The sequence below is a fragment of the Vigna angularis genome, chromosome 4 (genome assembly GCF_016808095.1).
Source record: "Vigna angularis cultivar LongXiaoDou No.4 chromosome 4, ASM1680809v1, whole genome shotgun sequence".
In the NCBI taxonomy this organism is placed as follows: Eukaryota; Viridiplantae; Streptophyta; class Magnoliopsida; order Fabales; family Fabaceae; genus Vigna; species Vigna angularis.
The window spans coordinates 30,683,151-30,707,822 of NC_068973.1; the positions used below are offsets into that span (position 1 = coordinate 30,683,151).

The 24,672-nt window shown below is 30.7% G+C and overlaps 2 protein-coding genes across 2 annotated transcripts; one reads left to right on the forward strand and one right to left on the reverse strand.

Annotated features, from left to right (window-relative positions):
• Nucleotides 1-665: 665 nt before the first annotated feature.
• Nucleotides 666-8,014, reverse strand: LOC108330742 (long chain acyl-CoA synthetase 9, chloroplastic). The gene is made up of 11 exons (XM_017565268.2): nt 7,283-8,014; nt 7,130-7,210; nt 4,543-4,806; nt 4,245-4,376; nt 3,960-4,133; nt 3,601-3,830; nt 3,132-3,249; nt 2,911-3,042; nt 2,344-2,478; nt 2,075-2,284; nt 666-1,021 (listed from the first exon to the last, which is right to left on the reverse strand). The coding sequence occupies exons 1-11, from the start codon at nt 7,721-7,723 to the stop codon at nt 851-853; spliced, it is 2,088 nt and encodes a 695-aa protein (XP_017420757.1). The 5' UTR covers nt 7,724-8,014; the 3' UTR covers nt 666-850.
• Nucleotides 8,015-19,410: 11,396 nt separating this feature from the next.
• On the forward strand, nt 19,411-24,239 carry LOC108331836 (UDP-galactose transporter 1). The gene is made up of 5 exons (XM_017566801.2): nt 19,411-19,734; nt 20,911-21,160; nt 21,269-21,476; nt 23,138-23,369; nt 23,851-24,239. Exons 1-5 carry the CDS (start codon nt 19,624-19,626, stop codon nt 24,085-24,087), a joined length of 1,038 nt encoding a protein of 345 aa, XP_017422290.1. The 5' UTR covers nt 19,411-19,623; the 3' UTR covers nt 24,088-24,239.
• The last annotated feature ends 433 nt before the right edge of the window (nt 24,240-24,672 follow it).

The following is a 24,672-nucleotide window of genomic DNA, read 5'->3' on the forward strand; positions in this document are numbered from 1 at the left end:
TAATTTAATCAAACCTACCTGCTACAAAAGTATAAATTAATTCAATTAAGCAAGGTTTTCATATATCATTAAAGAACCTAAATACAGTATAATAATTTACCGTCAAAGAAAAATTATTCATATTAATTGAGTAATTGAATTCATTAATTATCACTGTGATTATTGGCATTGATTTCCCAACCACGACTGTATACTTTTAAGTTTTCCACGTCCATCGGTAAGTACGATTTAGGTGTATCTCACAATTATGAGTATTAACTTTGTTTGCGTTTATCAATTATCATAAGATTATTGAAATATCAAATAATTATCAGGTTTGTATATCGTAATTATAAATAAATAAACATGATTATATCCAATTACAAGTATATAACTAATAATACAATATGATTGTTAAAATGTCAAATAATAATTAGCTCTAACTCGTACATTTCCAATGCAGAGATAATCATTATACTCAACTGGTTTAATCATGTGTGTAAGGTGTACAATTTTTTGTTTGCGATAATCTGTATTCGTGGGAGAATTAAGGCACATAGCCGGCTGGCCACCCAAAGAACAGGGATAACTCTGGTTTTGTCCAGATTTAAGAAATAGGGACGGCTATTGGCAAAAAATGAAGATTTTAAATTCTTAGCAGATAAATTAGAAAATTTTGTAAAATACAAGGTTTGATAAATTTCATCATTCGCTAAATTCATACTATTCAACTCGTGATAAGCCTCGCTATGCATGAGAAATATAATTTAAAATGGACATATGATTATAAATAAAAATATATATAAAGCCCTCCCTACAAAAGTGTTTCTAATTACTTTTATTGAGACTGGTAACCAGATCCAATTTTGGTCTAGACGGAGGCATATAACTTTGAAAGCTCCTCTTGAAAAGCCTTTCTAATTATCTCTCTCTTCAGCTTAAGAGCTGCAGTGACTAGGCCAGTTTCAGGAGTCCATGGGTCAGAAAGGCAAGTAATTTTTGCAGGAATCTCAAACTTTTCCAGACGACCCTTCTTTGCTTCCTGGAAATGGTTTATGATAGGAAGAAAGTGGAATGATACAGAATTAGCAACAATAAAGGCAATGAATATGATGTAAGTTGTACTCAATTAAATTACCCGATGATCTTTCTTTCATATAAATTCTGATTTACCACTTCCTTTTCTACATAATAGTGAAAATACATACGCATGTCTTTATTTTTTTTATGATAATAAAAAGTAATGAGATAATAATTAAATAAATAAATATAAATAATTTTTATAATTTAATTGTAGATAATTTTTATTTATTTTATAAATGATTTTATTTACTTAATTTAAAAAATCATTAAATTTAAGAAATGGTTAAATTTTATAAAAAAAAGTCTTGAAGAGTTCAAATGAAAAAAAAATGTGGGCACTTAAAAATAATCCTCTTTAACAATTTTTTATTGTAATATTATAATAGCAATATTTGATTTATTCAAATAATGTTTTGACAAGCTTAAAAATAAGTAGTTATTAACTAATTATATTACTAAAACAATAGATCAATATATGGATGCTCCTTTCTTAATGACCAAGAAAAAAAAAATCAATACAACAAGAAGCATACTTCATCATTTGTGTTACATTGGAGGGCACAAAATATTAGTTACTCACATGCAAAATACCTATTTCCCTATTCTTCCCCCATGCATGCCAAAAATTTGTATCAGAAAATAGGAAAAGTAGAAAATAGGCAGGGGAGAGAACTGGGATGGAAGAGTGCCAGGTTGGTAAAAAAATCACCTTCGGAATTGTTACTTAATTCATACTAAAATGGAAATGACTAGCATTTGTTGTACAAAGCAAATATGAAATCATTTCATTCCAACTTTCCCATCTCCCTATTGTCCAAATTCCAACTGCTCAAACAAGCATATTTTGGGACAATATTAGGTGAAAGAGCGCTGTTGACCTCAAAGCTAACTCAGTTAACCTTAATTGCAGATTTTACCGTTGATTTAGATAAATGTACTTTCTAAAACTGAAAACATTCTTTCAAAAACGTTACTAATAAGTTGTAAAAGAACTTCGATACAAAAGGCATACCTTTAAAAGTGATGCATGCACCTCCTTCACAGTTTCTTCTTTCCTGAACAGTTCTGAAAAATTATTAGAATAAGCAATTCCTTGCTGTGAAGCCCATTGCTCCAATGCCGGATGAGAAACTACGACGAGTGCCACACAATAGCTATGAAAAGGGTCAGCATGCAACATGATATTGTCGACGTAGGGACTGGTAGAAAGAGCTGCCTCCACCTGTATTAAATAAATTAGTCATTAAATATTGGAAGCAATCGACGAACTAATATCCATACCTTTCCCAAGGACACATATTCTCCATGCTGGAGTTTAACTATGTCCTTTTTCCGATCAATGATCTCAATGCAACCATCTTTATGAAATCTTCCGATATCACCAGTGTAGAACCACCTTACTCCTCTTTCATCAACCTTTATAACAAAAGAAAAGTAGATATATATGAGATAGGGAAGTGACAGTAAACCACAAATCTAAAGATGACTAAGCAAAATCGTAAAGGACCAAACTTCCAAAAGCTTAACAGTTACATGATGTTTCGTTAATGGTTCCTCACAGCACTGAAGGCTTAAAGCATGGATAGTACCCAGGCCCATGCACTGGTCCTAATCAGACCTCTATTTTGAAAAAATGGAGGCCCGTCAGGATCAAACACCTAATCTAATCATTTGGTCATATGGGCTTGCTTAATATGTTAAGGACCAAATCTCCTAAATGGTCCCAGGCTGTTAGGTAAAGATCTGGGAATGGTTGTGTCTAACAAGAAATATCATTAACACGACAATGGGGGAGAATCGTAAGTGATCCGCCACAAGAAGAAAGAAAGAAAACCTATATAGCATTACCTTGTAAGATTCTATTGTTTTTTCTTCATTTTTGAAGTAACCAAGACTGACATTTGGACCGCCAATCACAATTTCACCACGAGGCATGGGCGAGTCATTAGTTGAATATCCACCTTCGGGCCAGTCAATTAGCTGAGCCAAAAAAAACGAGTAGAGTTTATGTTTGTAAATATTCGTTGAGGTTAATGTATGGAGTTGGATTACATCTGATCAATTCCTACTTTAATATATGAGCAAGGAATAGGTGGCCCAACACGGCCCACAGACGTATCGTCGAAATCAGAGAATGTCCCACCAGCACAAGTCTCAGTGAGACCATATCCTTGACCAATTGGAGCACTGCAAATGACAACCAAATATCAGTTTGATAGGAAAAGACAGTACTGGAAAGTTGAAAAGCAATAAAAGAAAAGTACACGAAAAAGCTATACAATTTTAGAGTATTTATTTTAGAAGGCTATTCTGTAGAACTAGAATTTCCCATGAAAAACAGGCAAAATGCACAAAGTGAAAGTTGTTGTTAACATCAACTATCAACCGTTGATTTTTGTAGTTTACTTAGAACCTCTTCAGTGTTGGCTCCTTTTTTCGGTTTCTTTAAGAGATCGAATCCTCTATCATGTTTCCAACTTTTCTTCTGTAATGATATTTGTTTTATTTACAAAAACAATATAACAAGGCAATACTGACCCAAGACAAATGTTGATGAATCTTTGGGTGTCACCAGAAAGTGGAGCACCACCACATAGTATAAACCGAATGCGACCACCCAAAATTGCTTGAACCTTCTTGAACACAAGAAGATTCCATAGAGCTTTTTCCCAGCCCCAAGCACCAAACCAGCTACCATTAAGTGCAAGCAACCTTCGTGCAAAGGCTAAATAAAACAATTTCTTTGACAATCCTCCTTTTGCATTTACCTGCACGATCAGGGTTTAGCCTTACTACGCAAAGTAAAAGGTTTATTCAGCAAACTCACTAACACAGACACCAATGCATAATATTGATATGGAAAAGTACATTCTTCAATGGAATCACAAATTGAATACCTTATTGAGCACTCCTTCGCGTACACGATCAAGAATTGCTGGTACAGCTGCCATCACAGTTGGCATCAATGCAGTGGCATCCCCCCTTTTCCCCTTCATTATTTTGTTTGATGTATCAGTTAAAGTCAAAGGAGTTCCATATCCTATACTACCTCCAACAGCTGCAATCAAATTCTAAAACAAATACTATTGTCAAAACATGCAAGATAAGAGAAATATAATACAATCAAAATGTAGTTTGAACTGAAAGAATTATTCAACAATCACTGAAGTAGAAACCCATACCTCAGCTACTAATTCAAGGATGTGAGCCATCGGTAAGTAGGCAAGATAGACATCCTTTGGCCCAAGGTTAGGAACTATAATCATTATCGAAGAGACTGTTGCCAAGACATTGCCATGTGTCATCATTACACCCTGTCAAAATAATACAGCCGAAAAGTGCGGAAGTATAAGAAAAAGGATTAAAAATATAAGTAAAAAATGGTCCCATCAAGAATCTAGATTACTATTTAGGAAAGTCAATCCAGTGCAATGATACAATTATTGAAATTTAACTAAATATCTCAGATATGCTTTTAACCTTGGGCAATCCTGTACTTCCACTTGTGTACATTATAACTGCAACATCGGCTGAAAGGGGTAAATCAGCCTCAACAGGATTGTCTCTGCCAAGGCTCTCAACGTCAGCAAAGGAAGTGATTTTCCATCCAGTCTGAGCAAACAAATCAGATGAAATCTTGTCGTCGTCAATGCATATAACACGTTTCACAGAATCAAGTTGACCACTGATATGTACTAGTGACGTCAATTCTTTGCGCCCACATATCACTGTTGTGACATCTGTCTGGCATAGATTTTGCATGTTAGATTAGATTACAAAATAGAACAAACACATGAACTAAGAAACACATTAATTTTAGTAAACCGTTTGAAAGAACTGACAAGATCCCCCAAAAAATATATAAAAATACTGTGAAGAATAAAATGAAAAACTTGTTGAGGTTGAATTCTTAACCATTACATGAACTTCGAATACCAGAATTGTATGTTGAGCAGCTGAAACGAAAAGAAGGAAACTGAGGGTAGGAATAAAATGAAAAACTTCATCATGAGAAAAGGGAAAATAATTAATACCTTAGTTTACCTAAAAGAATCCTCCTCCACCGGAAGGTTTTCTGTTCCGATTCTTTTAGTTTAAAATAATTCATTAGGATTTCAAGAGTCTCGCTTGAGTAAACAAGAAAAAGAAAAAGAACCTACAAATACATAGTTTAAGTTTTGGATTGAAGGTGGTTTCTTGGTTCTGGTTTGCTCATGTCCATGTTACCTATCCCCTGTAGTTTTATGTGAGAATATACCAGGTGAGCTCACATCCCGCCTCATCCCGCGAGTCCTACCCCTCCTTTTTCAACCCTCCTCGCAGACCAGTCTAGTTGCATAAGTGTGTATATCTTTCTACTGTTAGTTATCACTTAATACAGTAAACAATATCATCATCGCCCCTTTTTCAACCTCTTCACAAACAAGTCTAGTTGCATAAGTGTGTATATCTTCCCACTGTTAGTTATTACTTAATGGGAAATGATAGTTTGGTACAAGTCCCCCGCCCCCCCCCCCAAAAGTAAAAACTGGAAATTCCTCCCTGGTGAACTTCTTCCCTGTTAGATCCAATACTTTGGCAGTCACGCCACCTTAAAAGTTGCCAATAGCATTTAATTGGTTTTTTTTGAAAAAATAGGTTACTTTGATCCATTTATTACAAAAACGGTACAATTAACCCAAAAATTACATAAGAGAGATAAGTCGTGCGGGCTCAGCATCTAAACTGAAATCATATGGCACGGAAACGACTTAGGTGAAGTCATTATCGGGAGTAATGACTTCTTTGAAAAACTTTTGATCTGAAGTCTTCGTGAAAGATAACGACTTCCAATTTTTGAATTTAACTAAATTCGTTCTCGATTATGACGACTTCGTGTGTACTCTTTTATTTATAAACAATAGTTATATCAACTTTCAATTGCAGTGTTGGTAAATGGCCAATGAGATGTAGGCAACATGAAGGGAGAAGCAAGGAGAAAATGACACTTGTAACTGTACTGTGGGTACGTGTTGGGTAGTCTCAAGAAGGAAGAGATGTGGAGACTGTACTGTGAAAGTGTGACCATGCATGGTGATTATATTGGTAAGGGTTGTAGTGTAGTGCAGTGAGCAATGGTAGAATGGGAAATAGAGTGAAAATTTGAAAGGTAAGAGATGCCCTCATTTAAGAAGAGGGAAGCTCAATGTGCAAGATCAATGAGGTGCATTTCTGGCTTATTTTACCAAAAGAAAAGGGTCTGTGATGATAAGGCGTGTGGTATAGAGTGCATGCACCTCTGTTTCTCTTCTCTCTTTTCCTGTTTTTCTTTCGTGTACCTGTAATGTTCATCAACTCCTTGTTTAACAAATTTGGGAATCAGATCACTTTTTCTTTCTGTGCTATACATAGGCTTGAGGTATATTGAGTGATTGAAAGTTGGTATAACTACGTATTGTTTATAAAAAAAAGAGTTCACACGGTGCACAACTAAAGTCGTCATAATCGTGAACGACTTTAGTTAAATTCAAAATTTGGAACTCGTTATCTTCTACGACTACTTCAGTTCAAAAGTTTTTCAAAGAATTCGTTACCTTGATAACGACTTCACCTTTTTTAATTTCATGAAGAAGTCGTACCGCACGACTTGTTCCCTACCATGTAACTTTTGGGTCAATTGTACCATTTTTGTAATAATTGGGTCAAAGTAAACCACTTTTGTAAAAAAAAAACAACCATTTAATTAGAGTGCATGGTCGGCGAGGAGAACATGCGGAATTTTAAGAAGCAGGTTACTGCAAGTGCTTTTTTTCTTTTTCATACCAGGAGGACGAGAGTATCTTATTCCAGGTTTAGGAATTTTACAGATTCTTCTCGTACCGTCAAAATTGTAATTCACTATATAGTTCAATGTTACAAAGAACCGATTCCACCTCATAATATTAAACCAACGAACCTCGTTAACACGGCACAGCATATGCAGCATAACCATAGAAACATATAACAGTTAGTCTACGATGATTAACATAATAGTACATGTCAGTAACAATTCACTCTCTGTAACGATTAAGATAAACAGAGAACGAACCTCATTCAACGAGTGACACAAAGCTTCCTCTCCCAATGACGAATATATGGTCACAACTGTCACATTCCTCCTGAAGCATCCCTGCATAAGAAACAAAACCATGAGAAACACAAATATCGAACGAAAACTCGTCCGAATCAGAGAAGCAAAAACCTGCAGTGCAATGAACCAACGATCTCTGGTTTCAGCGAATATAGCCACGCGCTCTTCCTTGCGATGACCGAGCAACGCCAAACCAGAAGCGAAACTCGTGACGGATTCGAAGACTCTCCCATAAGTAAGCCAGTGGTAGTCCCCCAGGTGAAGCTTCTCGAGTCTTCTACCATAAGAGTAGTCCACTTCACGCGCGATCTCCACGCGCGTGCCGAGCAGCACACGGTCATGATGCTCCCTGCATGCGCGCTCGAAGAGCTCCGCCAGCGTCGTGACGCCCTCCCAGGCAGAACTGAGTGGCGAAGTGAAGCGGTGGTTCCGCAGCGCGAGTCCGCGCTCGCCGCTAACGTCGGCTGGGAGGCCGCGGCGCTTGGTGGAACTGCGGCTGCGGAAGAGGATGACGAGGAGAGGAACGACGATACCGAAAATATAGGCATTCATTGTTCTCAATCCAGATAGGTAAATTCAATTGAAAGCAATGTGGTATTGTTCTGTGGCGGCGATCGGAGGAAACAGTGAGGCCCGAGAATGGCGTTTGGTGCAATCAATAATTGGGAGGATCGATTAGTTTCTGGTTTCAGTTTTAGATTGCGAGGGGTTGCATTGCCATCAAAGAACGAAGGAGTAAAAATGCATAGGAGATTTTTTAGAGTACTGTGATGGCCACTGAGGCGGAGAGACCAAAGGCTATTCTGGTTTGGAATTTCAGAACCTTTTATACAGCTTCCTTCTTCTTTTTCTTTTTTTTCACAATAAATGCAAATGCATTTACTTGTTTGAAATATATGCTGCAACATGCTATACATGTTCAATTAATAAATTATTCCAAATTTATGCCAAATTTGAAATAAAAAATATTATTATTAATAAATAGCACTATTAAATTATATAATTGCACTAGATTAATTTTTTAATCGCAAAACCTTATGCTTAGATTTTTTAACTAGTGATTTAAACATGTGTGGTGTATCTTTGAAGAAAATATTGAATGTGAAAGAGACGGGGTTGCCTTCCACAATAACCATGTGGACAAATTAGGTATCTACATTTGCCAAAATTAGCAAAACTGTGGCACTGACATTTAATGTGTAACTATAAACAGGGATATCGCCCTTAGTCAAATAAAACTGACATTGCCAGATTTATTATCAGTTTATATCATTTTATGGAATTTCTGTCTACAAATATTCGTATTCATATTTCACAAGGAATTACGATAAATTCTATAGGATAAAATATGAGTAGTTTCTATGCAGCTCTGAATTCCAATTTTCAAACATTGTTCCTTTAATTAACAATTAACGTAAACTGGTTAAAAATTTTATAAATTTTGAAAATAGTTAAAATTTTAATCAACTTTTGAAAATCGATGAAGTTTTAATCGATTTTCAAAATACGTTCTTAACCAATTTTTAAAAATTAGTTAAGATTTTTTTTTTTAAATTTTATTTTAGTTTAATAATTTAATAACAATAATAATATTAATAATATTAATAATATTAATAAAAGTAATAACATTAATGATAATAATAATATTAATAATAATAATAATAATAAATAATATTAAAAAATAAAATATATTAAACGAATTTTAAAAATCATAAAAACTTTAACTTGTTTCGAAATTAAGTTTATGAGTTTCGAAAACCTTTGTTTTTTTCTGTTTTTTTAATTTAAGTTTAAATTCTCCCTTTATCCTCGTTTTGTATTTTTGTATGAAAATTTTAGTTCGGTCTTCATTTTTTTTATCTGTTTCAATCGGATCATATTTTTTGTAAAAATAAACACATTTTACTCTAACCGTTAACTAATCTCAAACAACATCAAATTAAGGCCACGTGATACAGAGAGAATGTGTTGATGTGTGTTCCTCACGTGTAGAGAGAATGTGTCCCTAAAGTGAATATCCTTAAAGTCACATCACCATATTTTTTCTTCAATTTTTTATATTAAGATAATATATTAATTTAATTAATAATATATTAATAATCCAATTTAATTAATAATATATTAAAAATATATTAATTTAATTAATAATCTAATTTAATCATATTCACTAATCATTATTTTGAACTAAATTATTATAAATTTAATTTTTAATTTTAAAATTTTTATAAAATTATGTGTATTTTAATTGAATATTAATATACAAAATTGTTTATATTATATCAAATTATTATATAAAAATAATAATTTATTTAATATTTTTTAAATGACTTTAGAGAAAACATTTCTTTTTAAACTAAAATATGTTTATTATATTTTTTTAAAATTATTTTATTTTTAAATTTAAATAAATTCAACATATATATTATATTTTTAACTTTTCAAAGTAATAAAATTATATATATAATGATTACAATAAAAAAATTATTTTAAATAATTTTTATAAAAATTAATATTTATGTATTTATATTTAAAGAAAAAAGATAATATTAAAATATTATCGTAAAACTTGAAAATAAAAATATTCAATAAAAATTATCAAATAAACAAAATAAATAATTAAAAATAAACTAATTTAATTCTGAAGAATAATTTTGTTCTAATAGGTGGTGAAACTTAAAAAAAGAGAAGTAAATAATGTCACATCACCACTATTTATTTAATCAAAATACTCCAGTAAATAATGTCACATCACATATCAGCACATTCTCTCTGCACCACGTGGTCTTAATTTAACGTCGTCTGAGACCAGTTAATGGTTAGGGTAAAATGTGATCAGTTTTACAAAAAAATATGACCCAACTAAGACAGATGAAAAAATGAGGAACGAACTGAGATTTCCATACAAAAATGAGAACTAAGGAAGGGTTTAAACCTTTCATTTATTTATTTTATTTAATAATTATTATTTTTATTATTATTATTTAAAAAAGAAAATTAGAAAAATATTAAATTGAAAAATTCATTTGTTTTAATTTAATAATAAAAATTATTATTTTTATTTAATAAATATTTAAGTAATTTAATATTTTTTATATAATAAAATATATATTAATATTTTAATTTATAAAATATTATTTATTAAAATAAATAAATAAGACATATTAAAAAAATTAAAAGTAAAAACACTAAAACAATATGTTAATTCAGTTAACGAATATTCAAATTAAATATGTCAACAAAATTTCTAAATACGATTAATTTATTTTTTAAATTTTTTTGTTTTTAATTTTTTTAATATGTTTTATTTATTTGTTTTTTAAAATACAAATTAAAATATTAATGTATAGAAAATTATATAAAAATTAATTAAATATTTATTAAATTATAAAAAAGTAATTTTTTATTTATTAAATTAAAACAAACACTTTTTAATTTAATATTTTTTAAATTTCGCTTTTTATTTAAAATATTCAATTTTATTTTATTATTATTGTTATTAAATAAAAAACAAACATGTAAACTAAAAAAATTAGAAAAAAAAAATCTTAAAAGGAATTTACTTCGAAAGCCATTTAAAAATTTAATTAATCAGACGGCTTTCGAAAACCGATTAAGATTTTAACCATTTTTGAAATTTTTTTAATATATATATTTATTTTAATATTATTAATATTAATATTATTATCAAATTATTAATATAAATATTATTATTATTAAATAAAAACAAAAAAATAAACTAAAATAAAAAAATCTTAATAAGACTTCTAAAGTTGGTTAAGGAACTTATCTAACTCAAGTTGGTTAAGACTTTCTTCACTTTCGAAAGTTGATTAAGATTTTTCTGTCTTTCAAAAGTTAATTAAGACTTCATCGATTTTTGAATGTCGGTTAAAGTTTTAATGATTTTTGAAATTCGTAAAACTCTTAATTGATCTTCAAAATTCGTTGATTTTTAACTAAAGGGTAATGTAGGAATTTTTGAAGTGCAGGACAAAAATTGAGAGATATAGGAAAAACCATTCTAAAATATTATCTTCCTAACTTAAAACGACTACATGTGATCCTTATCGAGAGATATTACTATCTTAAATAATTAGGGAATTAGTCTAATATATAAGTTCTTAAAAAAGAATGGTGTATATTTATGTGGAGAACATATTTGTATCTATGTGTGATAAAGATTAAATGAATATATATTTCAAACTTTTTTATAAGATAAACTTATAAGGAAGACATATAAAACATATAATAAATAGATTTTTATTGGCTTAATTACCTACTTGGTCCCCATGTTCGGAGGTAATTTGCTGTTTAGTACCCGGTTTTAAAAATGTAGGCATTTGATACCTATGTTTTGAAATTTGTATCAATTGAATCCTACCCACTTAACGCCGTTATAAATCTAACGTTTTTCTGACTGTGTATGTGATTTGTGGACGAGCGGTTATGGACGAGCGTTCACTTCGTTGGACGAGCGTCCTCTTCTGCCTGACTGGGCGTACGCTTCGCTGGACGAGCGTCCTCTTCTGCCTGACTGGGCGTTCGCTTCGCTGGACGAGCGTCCTCTTCTGCCTGACTGGGCGTTCGCTTCGCTGGACGAGCGTCCTCTTCTGCCTGACTGGGCGTTCGCTTCGCTGGACGAGCGTCCTCTTCTGCCTGACGTACTTGCGTCCACAGGGCGAGCGTTATCAATTGCTCGTCCAGCGAAGCGAACGCCCAGTCAGGCAGAAGAGGACGCTCGTCCAACGAAGCGAACGCTCGTCCATAACCGCTCGTCCACAAATCACATACACAGTCAGAAAAACGTTAGATTTATAACGGCGTTAAGTGGGTAGGATTCAATTGATACAAATTTCAAAACATAGGTATCAAATGCCTACATTTTTAAAACCGGGTACTAAACAGCAAATTACCTCCGAACATGGGGACTAAGTAGGTAATTAAGCCATTTTTATTCAATAATCAATATCTTATAAAGGAGAGAAAGTCTCCCTTTTACATAGAGACTCATACATATATTCAAATTTAAACTTAATTACATACTCCAAATTTCCATAATTTGGATCTCAAAACATACTTAATACAACTTGAAATCCTAAAAAACTAAGAGTATTGCTCCCTCCACCACCATCAAATGCTCCCTGCTCCACCCCATACACAACTTACCTTTGATATCCGTTTCACCACCACATACCCAATTTTTTAATTAATTATATTTAACGGATGTACCACATCCGTTTAAGTATTTTTTTTTTTAGTTTTTTAAATATTATATTTTAATTAATTTATAAATTACTTTAATATTTTTATTTTTTATAATATATTACGAAAATTAATTTTATTTTATTTAATTAAATAATTATTATTAATTTAATTAAATAATATTTATATATTAATTTAAATATATAAATTAATAAACTAAAAAAACCTACGGATGTGGCACATCTGTTTAATTTATAATATTTATATATTATAATAATTAATTAAATAATAATATATAATTAAATTAATAATAAAATAAAATTAATTTACATATAATTGAATAATAAATTTAAAATAAAGTTAAATAATATTTATATATTAATTTAAAATATATAAATTAATAAACTAAAAATAAACCTACGGATGTGGTACATCCGTTTAATTAATAATATGGAAAATATTATAATAATTAATTAAGTAATAATATATAAATTAAATTGATAATAATTATTTTATTAAATAAACTAAAATTAATTTATATATAATTATGTAATAAATTTTTAAAAAAATTAAATAATATTTATATATTAATTTTAAATATAATAAACTAATAAACTAAAAAAATAAATTGAACGGTTGTAGTCACGTTAACGGATGTGACATATCTATTGAAGTATTTTTTCTTTAACAGATGTCGACATCTATTGAAGAAAAAATGTGGAATATAAGATATTTTAAAATATAAATAATAGTTTTGAAATTTTTAAAAAATATGGTAGTGCAGGAAGATATGCTGTAAGGAGTAACCTCAAAAACTAAAAGGATAAGACCATGTGCAAAGTAAGTACAAAACTAAAGAAACAACAAAATCATGTGAAAGTTGTCTACTCAGTTATATTTTCCTATATTACCATTTTGTATTTTAAAATGTATAATTCACAATATATATATTTTTTAAAATTTTATATTTTACAATATAAAATGGAAAATACATTTTGAAATGTACTTTTTAGAATACAAAATAAAAAATATATTTTAAATTATATATTTCAAAATATGAAATTTACATTTTAAATTGTATAATTCAAAATACAAAGATTTATGGAAATTAAGGTTGAAATTACGCAGGTGTAGGAAGAAATGTTGTTTCAACCTTCTTCATTTAGTTCTTTGGGTCAACATGCAAAGTCCAAATTGAAAATTAACTCTTAGCTGTAGAAGCCGGTGTGGGTCTTGGGAAACAGTTGGGTTGTCTTGCACGATCCACTGCTATCACTCTTTGTATCTCATGGTTTCTTTGTGCACATTGATAAGGTGTGTTAAATACAACAATACTCCTCCTATCTTATAAATTTTAATCTACTTTTCTCTCTTTCCATCTTCTTCATTGCATCAATAAGGTATCACATACCACTCACAAGTCCCTTGCAAATTCTTTCACTGTAATCATATGAATTATTCTTGTTTCTAGTATATGTTATTATTTAACCTTTCGAGTGAAATAAGCCCATCATCGAAGAGGAAAATGTATTCGAAGAAGGTTGCACATCTTAGAGCGAAGCAATGTAATACCTATTAAGAGTTACAAAATTTGAAAGATGTCGCTTGCGCAAAGTGACGATAGCTGTGCAAACACCTTATTTAATTAGGTGTTACAAGTGAGTCTGCATAATAGATTATATTATGTTGTCGTAATTGGCGTTGGTAACGGCTTAGCGTGGTCCCTAAGAAGAAGAAGTTTGGGACACCTTGCATTCATGAGTTAACTCCCCCTTCGCACACGCAGTTGACGCCGCACCTTATTTCACACTATGTCTATCTATCTCATAGCTTCTCCAAACAAATCACGTTACCACCACCATTACCTTTGCCAAACTTTTATCCCCACATTTCTTACCTTTTATAGTCACATCTCATGCCTATTAAAAATCAAATTAATTTAATTCTGGTAATTCTGTATATTAGTTATTACAATGTGATATTTTTAAGCAAACATTTAGCACATGTAGCAACGGAAAGACAGGGGAATGAGCATTGACGTAGACTTTGTGAAACGTTGCAGAAGCGGTGCTTTGAATCGATTTGCAGGCAAGGAAGGAAGTAGGAAGCTGATGTTTAATTTTGTCCTTTTACTTTTGTAGCAAGTTTGGGGATATACGTTTGGCTTATCCCACTTCGGAAACTCCACCCAACAAAACAATGCTACAAATGAACATTGTAGAACTGTGCTATGGCTTATTTGTAGCCATGTACCGAGGTTTTGCCCCCTTTTTGTATCACAAAGCGATCAGCTCAACTTCCCGTAAATATATTACTTTATTACGTATATATTAACTATAATAGTTATAATTATTTTATGCACCATAATATTTTAACAATTTTTTTTTATAACTTTTTTATAACAGAATAGTGCCATTATTTTATTATTTTATTGATCTGATTTGAAACAGACCAATTATAAGTTATCACATAAATTATTGTTAAAAGGTTGTAGAAAAATGTTGTTAAAGAGACATTTTTTATTTTATTACATATTTTTGAATCATTTAAAAATGGAGACTAACTGAAATGTTTATTATTTCTTCAATAATGTAAGGTGCCTTTTAAAATAAAATCAACAATAATTAATATCAAGAATATTATTCTTCCTAGTAATAATAAAACTATTATTATTTTAAACATCAATAGCAAATATAAAATGTCTGTTCTCACAAATAATCAATTAGACAACATGGAGATAATTGATTATTTTTTTAAAATGGTTTTTGGTTTTTGGGTTATGTGAAACAAATAAACACTTGCTTTCACTACCCTTAAATTCCCAAATCAGTAACACTTGCTTTCACTACCCCCACACTGCATTTTCCTTTCCATCTCTTCAACTTTTCAATCAAATTAACATTACTCGACAACTTTTAAATCACAAAATAACAATTAAACAATTTTTTTCCCAACAGATGATTTTTATTCAACAACATCCGTATTGTTTTCGCCATATTATAATTTTAAATGTTTTTTTTTAATTTGTATAACTTAGAAATATTTATCAAATGCATATTTTTTTACCGCTAACATGAGGAAGTACATTTGATGTTTTGACCTGCTTCTAGATATTTTATGAATACAGAATTAATAACAATTTGGTTTCAATTAATTTCATTCTATGTTGTCCTTTCTCTGAATGAAGTTAACTAGGGAAGGTCCTTCTGGTGATGGTAATTCTGTGCGGCATTGGTGTACACTTTCATTTATTTATTTACAAGTACAATGGTTAATATGTATATATTTCTAGTAATATTTTAATACTGATATATTATTAACATGTGGAGTGTTTCTCTCACGTGGGATGTCACTCTAGATAGTTTAAGAAAGATTTTTATTATATTAAAAAGTATATTATATTAGTAAATATTTTAAAGTGTTGTGTTCTCTAATCAAAATGTTATGCGAGAGAGAATATTCTGCCTTTCAATCATGTATCAATATTTTAATTTTTTTAAAGCATTTTAATAAAGATGTAATTTGTTAAGTTTAGTTCAAAACATGTGATAAAGTTCAAATCCCCATTGTCAGTAGTTGGGTGGCTATGTGAAACTGTAATTGAAATTGATCATATAGAGTAACTCGATGAATGTGGGACCCATTGTGTAACTAACAAATAACTTTAATTTTTTATTTTGTTGAATATTTTGATCATATATTAAAAAATTGTAAGAATTTATGAAAACAATAATGTTTTTTTTTTTTAAATTCTAGTTTCTTTTAAGTAGAAACCATCTATACTTCATAAGTTAGATAACAAATATTTTAAAAGTTTCTCAAACCGATAAAATACATATTACATTTGTTCATAATTTTTGTGATAATTAAAAATAGTTATAAAAGTATATTGCATTTATTTATCCATGATTGTAAATAAAATTAAATAATAACTTAAAATATAACATGTCAGCAAAATATCTTATTTTATCTATGTTGTAACTGTTTTTTTTTTATATTATTACAACTGTCAACTTGTACATTTCAATTTTATAAACATACATAGATTTTCCTTGAGAAGGGAAATGGAATTATATTATAATTGTCGATCATGTCGAGTTAAGGACAATGTCGCGTTAAATTATAGTCTTTTATTTAAACAGGAGTTACATAAAATTGGTAACATCGTTGTATGATGGAAAAGAATTGAAAAAAAAGATATTTTCTTTTTCAAAAATATTTGTGTTTCAATTAATTTTAAATTATTTATGAAATATTTTTATTAATATTAAAATGGATCATTCGAAGCTGATTAGTTAATGAATCATTTATTAAACTTTAAAAACAATTTAAATTTTAAAAAGTACAATGTAATAAAAAATCATTTTAATATCACTTATTTATCTAATATTAGAATTTTTAATGAATAAATTCAAAATATTTTACTCTTAAAGTATTTTTCTTGTTATTTTCATTTATAATACAATAAAAATAAAAAAAAAGTATTTTTTATTTCTATTTACAATATAATAAAAAATAATATTAATTAATAATATAAAAACATAAAATATCAAAATTTTAATTTTTTTTTCAACCCTAAACCCAAATCCATAGTATATCAAGTTGGCTTCGGTCACAACACTACATATGTATTAATAACTGTATCATGACTACTGGACTTTAGCTTATGAATTACATATGTTAAATAATTTATTATTTCATATAAGTATTTTATAACACTATGAATACATATAATATTTTTAAAATACAAATTATATAAAGTAGGTCAACCTGTAATTTAATAATTTAACCATTGATAGTATCAATGACGAAGTTGATTTTTTTTACTATAATAATATTATTGTTTAGATCCACGATGTTACGTGTGATTATCTCACTCTCTCGTTAATCTCCTATACTTTATATATCTCTGTAATTTATTAATCAAAGTGTGAGGTAGCATTTATCGTTTGTTTTTTATAAATATTTTAACCATGTTGTATTCAATTTGTAAGCTCGTCCAACTAAAACTTTTGAATGTGTCAAATTCGATTAAATTATATTTTTGTAATTCACATGATTGAATTTTAAATATGATGAACAAGACTCAACTACATAATAAATATATAAAAATGTTATTTGTTTAGTATTTTTATGCTTCTTGGTATAAATATTAGTCCTGTATTTGTCACAATTAATGCAGCTACCTTATAAAAATATAAACAACAATTAAAAGTAGTTATTTTAAGATATTATGTTCTCTTAAAAAATCAATTTAAGGTAACTTTCTGTAAAGGGTATGATAACAGTTTTTATATATCATCCAATTTAATGACAAATTCAACCAAATAAATTTAACTAGATTAGAAAAAAAGTTAGATTATATTTGATTCATCTTGGATTACTTAAAATTAGGTAAAATAAAAACACAAAGTAAAAATTCTTATCATTAAAAAAAAATCATGAATTGTTTCAGTAAGGAATGTAGTATTGATTTAACATGGATAGTATAATATTTTTTTCATTAAAATTTTATTTTAATTAAAAAATTATATTTTTATAGCAGTTTTTTTTGCCTGAGAATTTTGACTAAATTTATTTTTTTAAAAATTTGCTCATATAGGAGTGTTATTTCTGTACGAGACAATAAATCAAACATATTTTTCAATTTAAGATTTCTGAAAAAAACCATTTTTTTTCTTTTCTTTTTTTTATCAAAACACGTTTACTTTAGCATAAAGATGTTTTTAGTTAAACTTTATTTTTTTTAGAAAATGTAATTAAAAAGTAAAACTTACAAAATCAGTCTATAATGATGTTTGAAGTAATACAGAGAAAGATAAAACATCCTTAAAAAGACATATCACAGTCGTCATTTCCGTTCACGTTTCTTGTTTTAAATTGATTAAAATATATGATATATCCTTTTATTAAAATATCAAAATATAGTATATTCCATAATTAAGATCTTTTATTAATAGTTCAATAATATTACCATTTTTTAAAATAGCAGCATTAGTATTATTACTTTAACTACTATTTAAAGATGAGGTAATTTGCTATTATATTATAAAAGAAGTCTCAATTTTAATAATTACTAATTCGACCATGATCTTGGCTAAGATTTTGATTTGAATATAATGACAATGTAATTAATTTTTTGCCCTAACTATAGGTAGAAAGAACCAAACTCTTTTGGTCAATAGCAATTTTTTAAATAAAGTTTTACAATATAACTTATAACTTTATTTTAATATAATTAAATAAAACTTATTTTCTTAAAAATAAATTGTTCAAACATGAATCACGTTTGTACCGATTCAATTTTAATTAAAATGACAGTCTCTAATTCAAACATACACTGGAATTAAAATTAAAAATTTCAATTAATTATCCCTTGTTTTAATTCGAACACTGTCTAACTCAATCAGGGTTCAATATGAATTAGTTAATTAAATCACCGAACTTAATATTACTTAGATTAATATTTAAAACATCAATCTGAACCATGCATACACACAAGAATACTCGAATGCATTACAATACCGGGGAACAATTAATTAAGGAAACCTTTACACGATTTTGTTAAGCATGGCAAAATTTACCAGATTAATATTTAAAACACCATTGTAGCTATTAATGCAATGCAATACAAGGAAACAATTTCTAAAAATATTTTAAAATAGGTTTTTTTAAACATCTAACTTTAAAAGAAACATTAAGAGAATAATTTATTACAAAAGTAATATTAAATATTCCTCTCCTAAACAAGATTATCAAGTAAAACAAAACAATATGTCTCTTAAACTAAATTAATTTCGGCCATTCATTAAGTTAAAGCATTGATTAATAAAATCCGAATAAAAGGTATTGTAGGAAAAACCAAGACTTGAGGGTATAGGGAGGGAAAGAAAAACAAAGTGAGAACAAATGGAGTTTTGAAAAAGCGGGGAATGTTGATTTGTGACAAAATTGACCCTGAACCTCGGAGCTGGAATACCGTGGGACCCACATGCCCCACCAACCAAAGCAGAAAGAAACATAAAATTTCCATGGCGTGACAGGGAGAGAGCGAAATCGAACCGAAACGTTTCGAAAATTTCTCTGGCATAATAAAAGGGAGAGAGAGGGAAAGCAGATTGCAGAGAGCAGAAGAGGTGCCTCTTACTCGTTATACACCGTTACGAGTTCGACCCTCTTCATTCTCTTCGTTCTCTTCATTCATATTCTCGTAGCCACAACACGTAATAGCTGCGCCTCTGGAACCGTAGATGGAAGAGAGTTTCGTTTGCCAGTGGAGCGATATCAGATCTCTCTTGTCCATCCTTCAGTGGTGGGCTTTCAATGTCACCGTAATCATCGTCAACAAGTGGATCTTCCAGGTTCCCGCACTTTTCTTTCTCTCATTTCAATTTCCAAACACCCGCCGATTCGCTTCTTCTTTTCTAATTCATGAGATTTATTTTCTTTCATGTCGTCGATTTTCTTAGATTCCGCCGCTAGGTTGCTCCACACGGATGCCTCGCGTATCGTGAAACTATCTGAATGAAATTGCCATGGATTACTGTTTTTCTTAGTGTTTCTGTAGATTGCTATTTTCGGCGATGCGTTTTAATTTGTAGAGTTTCATATCTAAGTCGAAATCCATGCCGCGTGCCTGGATCGAGTTTTTGTGTGTGTTTGAAGCGCCTTTTAAAAATTAACCAAGATAGTGATTCTTCTCTCATAATTAAAAAATAAAATAAAAAGTACACGTGATCCTAGCCCATCCACCGAGTACGATTGTAATTCAAAAATCTTGTTTCGTTAATGATCTAGTTAATTGCCCGGTACTTCTACGTCCAAGGTGTAGGTTTCTCTTAATTTGTCGAGTTATTTGCCTGGGCTTTGTTTGATTTTATTTTCTCTGGTCGTGCTATGGATTTAATTTAACGCTAGATGTTTTGTTTATGGTGCAATAGACCTGAGATTATTGTTTGTTAATCATTGCAAAATTCGCCTGTTTTTGAATCTTGGAATCTGACATGTGTTATAACAGCTGAACCAAAATGTTAAAATTACTGTTACTGCAATGTGACTTTCCTACCCTGGAACATAGCTTAGTATGTTTTTAAAATAAAATAAAAAATTATTCTAACTGGTGGTATTTGTGGTTTAGTTTGTTAATAGAAGCAATTGTCTTTAAAGCATATAGAAAGTCTACCTTTTTTCCTTAGAGATTGGGCTTTCTATTGGTGTGTATATTCTACAAGATTCAGTTCTGTTTTTTGCTTGTCAGTAAAGGTCTTATGGTTTTCTTGGTTTCATCCATGGTTCTCAAAACTCCATCTGGAAGGGAGTTGTTTTAAAATAATCATTTCATGATGAAGTTGATCTGTAGATAAAGTTTTGTATCGAGGCCTAAATGATTGTGATCGCCGACCGTTTATATCTTTTATGCTTGTGTTCCATCTGTTAGCAATAAAAAATTATCAATATTGACCACTTAATTTCCACGATCCATGTGTATTTAGGATTCGAGGTATGGATTATAAACAGTTTACCTTTTTTTTTTTCAGAAATTGGATTTCAAGTTTCCCCTATCAGTTTCAAGCGTCCACTTTATCTGTTCAGCCATTGGGGGATATGTGGTAATAAAGGTGCTGAAACTTAAGCCACTGATAACTGTTGACCCTGAAGATCGCTGGCGAAGAATCTTTCCAATGTCATTTGTGTTCTGTATTAACATCGTGTTAGGGAATGTGAGCCTACGATACATTCCAGTTTCTTTTATGCAGACAATAAAGTCATTCACACCTGCCACCACAGGTGGGTTTAATAATCGGTGTTAACATTTCTGCCACATATTTGCTACCTGCTTTACATTCAGATTTGAGGATATTTACGATTACATCTAATCTTGGTAAACTGGTGCAGTTGTTTTGCAATGGCTAGTGTGGAGGAAGTATTTTGACTGGCGTATTTGGGCTTCTCTTGTACCCATTGTTGGAGGGATTCTTCTGACATCTGTAACAGAGCTTAGTTTTAACATGTTTGGATTTTGTGCTGCATTATTTGGCTGTCTGGCTACTTCTACAAAGACTATTCTTGCAGAATCTCTTCTGCATGGATACAAATTTGACAGGTACCATCTTTATGCTTGAATTCCCTTGTTGTTGATAACTCTGTATTTTGGTTTTCTTTCTTTCCCTTCTCTATTTTTTGCCATTTCTGGATTTTCCAGTATGTAGATTTTCCGCTTCAACGTTATTTCCATGTCCGTAATATTATTTATTATGAAAATGGCTTTTACCTCATTGATTGCGTTTTTTGTTAACCTTCTCATATGTAGAGCTAGGAAGTATTCTATATTGGAGCTACGAACATCTCTGGGTTCTGTTTAGTGCTTAGTTTGATTGCAACAAGTCAATCACTAAGAACTAGATACAAATAAGCCAAAGCAAAAAATTGCTGGGTGTCACCTTTTAGTTAATATAGAAGGCCCTTTATACGGTGATTTTATTTATTAATGATCAATATTTGTGTTATATAAGAATACTAAAACTTAAGAGTGCCATTCGAAGTATAGACACACATCTCCGTGTGCATCTTTATTGCTGTAGGCATGTAGCTAAGCAGTATGTCTTGGTATGTACAAACATTTCTGATCAGCATCTGTCGAGGTGCCAAGTTTACAACAATGTTTCATGAGTTCCTTTGTATTTGTTTGCTTCAAAAGAAACAGAATAGTGTTTTCACCGGTTATCTGGTGATATTTTACGTTTTTGGATACTTGAAAGTTTAGGAGGGGAGGCGTTACCTCATTCCAAGGTCAGGGGCATGAATCAAGCCTTAGTAAAAGTTTCATGTTAGATCTTAGATTGAGTAGGATGGGCTATGAACTTCAGTTTTGAGGTTTTCCCTCTAATGCCCTAGTCTTTTTGAGTTGAGTGACTCTTATGTTTTTTTGTCTTAACAATATATGCTCTTGTTGAGAGTTGGGTTAGGAAAGGGTTATTTATCGGCTGAATTAAGGAGCAAATAAAAACTGATAATTGAGTGAAACTGTCAAAGAAAAAGAACATTCCAAGGTCAGGGGCATGAATCAAGCCTTAGTAAAAGTTTCATGTTAGATCTTAGATTGAGTAGGATGGGCTATGAACTTCAGTTTTGAGGTTTTCCCTCTAATGCCCTAGTCTTTTTGAGTTGAGTGACTCTTATGTTTTTTTGTCTTAACAATATATGCTCTTGTTGAGAGTTGGGTTAGGAAAGGGTTATTTATCGGCTGAATTAAGGAGCAAATAAAAACTGATAATTGAGTGAAACTGTCAAAGAAAAAGAAGAGATATAATTGGGTCAATATTGGTAGAGTGATGTTGTGGAGGTCCGTCCTCCCTCAAAAAGGAGTAACAATGTCACGAGTTCTATATTTAGTAAAATGAACTACTTAATGTTGTTAAGAAAGGGTTATTTATAGACTGAATTAAGTAGCAAGTAGAAACTGATAGATGAGTGAAACTGTCAAAGAAAAGAAGAGTTACCATGGGATCGATATTGGTTGAGTGAATGTCTTCGCAACAATGTATAGCTCCGCAGCGAGTAAAGTGAAATACTTAACATTTTTCCGCAGAAATTGCACCGAAGACGTTTTTCTTTTGGCAATGACGATTGGCATATTGTTATTCTTGGTATTTGTCTTGGCTGTGCTATTTTATTCTACTCGGGTCATGACATGGTTTCTCTGAATAGCTTTGCCATGACTTTTCTGCAGCACACAGACTAACTTTTCTTTGCATGTATCTTTAGCATAAACACAGTTTATTACATGGCACCTTTTGCAACCATGATCTTGGCGCTTCCTGCACTGTTACTTGAAGGCAATGGAATCCTTGAATGGTTTGGTACCCATCCATATCCTTGGTCGGCTCTCATCATTATTTTTAGCTCCGGGGTGTTGGCTTTCTGTCTTAACTTCTCAATTTTTTACGTGATACACTCCACCACTGCTGTAACATTTAATGTTGCCGGAAATCTTAAGGTGAGATTTATTACGTATAAGTTCAAGCATCATGGTTTGCACTTAATGTGTTTTGAGAAATTGTGTATTATATCATCATTCCTGCACGAGATGCGTTTCTCTCCTTTTAGATTTTGTTTCATTCTAGCTTAACATTTACTCCCTTGTTTGGATTTATTAAATTAATCTTCATTCTTTGACTTTGCTTCATTAAGTGCATGCTAATGTGCTCGTGTTAAAGGATAATTAATGTCGGTGGATCTGAACCATATGTTAAATCTCACTTCCTCTATGACTCTTTTTCATTATGAGTTTTTGGAACATTTTAGTCTTGACTCTTTCCGAACTTTAAAATATAAAGAAAAAATAGTTTACTTTCCTACTAAGACCCTTATTTATTTTCACTTTTTGTTTTTGTTATGTACTAGAGCAAATAAAATGAGAGCGAAGTAAGAAGTATTTGACAATTTTCAAATTAATCAGAATCGTGTTTTTTGTGCAGGTTGCAGTCGCTGTCCTTGTTTCTTGGCTGATATTTAGAAACCCAATTTCATATTTAAATTCTGTTGGATGTGCCGTGACTCTTGTGGGCTGTACATTCTATGGTTATGTGAGGCACATGCTCTCCCAACAGCCAGCAGTCCCTGGAACTCCTCGGACCCCCAGGACTCCAAGGACCCCCCGGAATAAGATGGAGTTGCTTCCTCTTGTAAATGATAAATTAGAAGATAAGGTCTAGTAGTTTCTTTAGCTACGCATGAAAGTGGTGTTTCAGCCATTTTTTAAGGCAGTAATAGCAATAGGTACGAATACACTAAAGTGACTACCCGTTATTTATTGTTAGATTACCCAAAATTATTAATACAAGTTTCTTTCGTTTTTCTTCTACTATCCTACCTCTTCCATCTTTATCAATTCTCTCTTTTTCCCTTCCCCTCCTAGGGCTCACTTTGTTTTGTCTCCAGTAGGCCTTTCTATATTTCTCCCGTTTGATGCCGTGCACTGTAAAATCTTATTGTTATTTTCGAAAGTGAATACGTATTCATATAATAGCAATTTTGACAATCAACGTTTATTCACAAAAAAAATGCCTGTTTCTTTTAGCTTAATCGCGAAGAGTGGGTGAACTGCATGTGATTGACAATACAGATAACTTAAACGATAAATTGAAATGTGCTACTTTTTATAATACTAGTATTTTTACCCTTACAATTTATTATGTAAATTTTAATTTATGAAAGTATAATTAAAATTTAATGTAAACATTTTATTATTTAAAATCGAAAAATAGTTTAAGTTATTTTAATAAATATGGTACACTTCT

Bases quoted from the DNA above. Each gene is read 5' to 3' on its own strand.
- LOC108331836 (XM_017566801.2), top strand. From the start codon at position 19,624: ATGGAAGAGAGTTTCGTTTGCCAGTGGAGCGATATCAGATCTCTCTTG. The intron at 21,477-23,137 runs GTACCATCTTTA...ATGTATCTTTAG, and splicing joins CATGGATACAAATTTGACAG to CATAAACACAGTTTATTACA. The intron at 23,370-23,850 runs GTGAGATTTATT...TTTTTTGTGCAG, and splicing joins ATGTTGCCGGAAATCTTAAG to GTTGCAGTCGCTGTCCTTGT.
- LOC108330742 (XM_017565268.2), bottom strand. From the start codon at position 7,723: ATGAATGCCTATATTTTCGGTATCGTCGTTCCTCTCCTCGTCATCCTC. The intron at 4,807-7,129 runs GTTCGTTCTCTG...AATCTATGCCAG, and splicing joins TGTGTCACTCGTTGAATGAG to ACAGATGTCACAACAGTGAT. The intron at 1,022-2,074 runs GTATGCCTTTTG...AACCATTTCCAG, and splicing joins TGCATGCATCACTTTTAAAG to GAAGCAAAGAAGGGTCGTCT.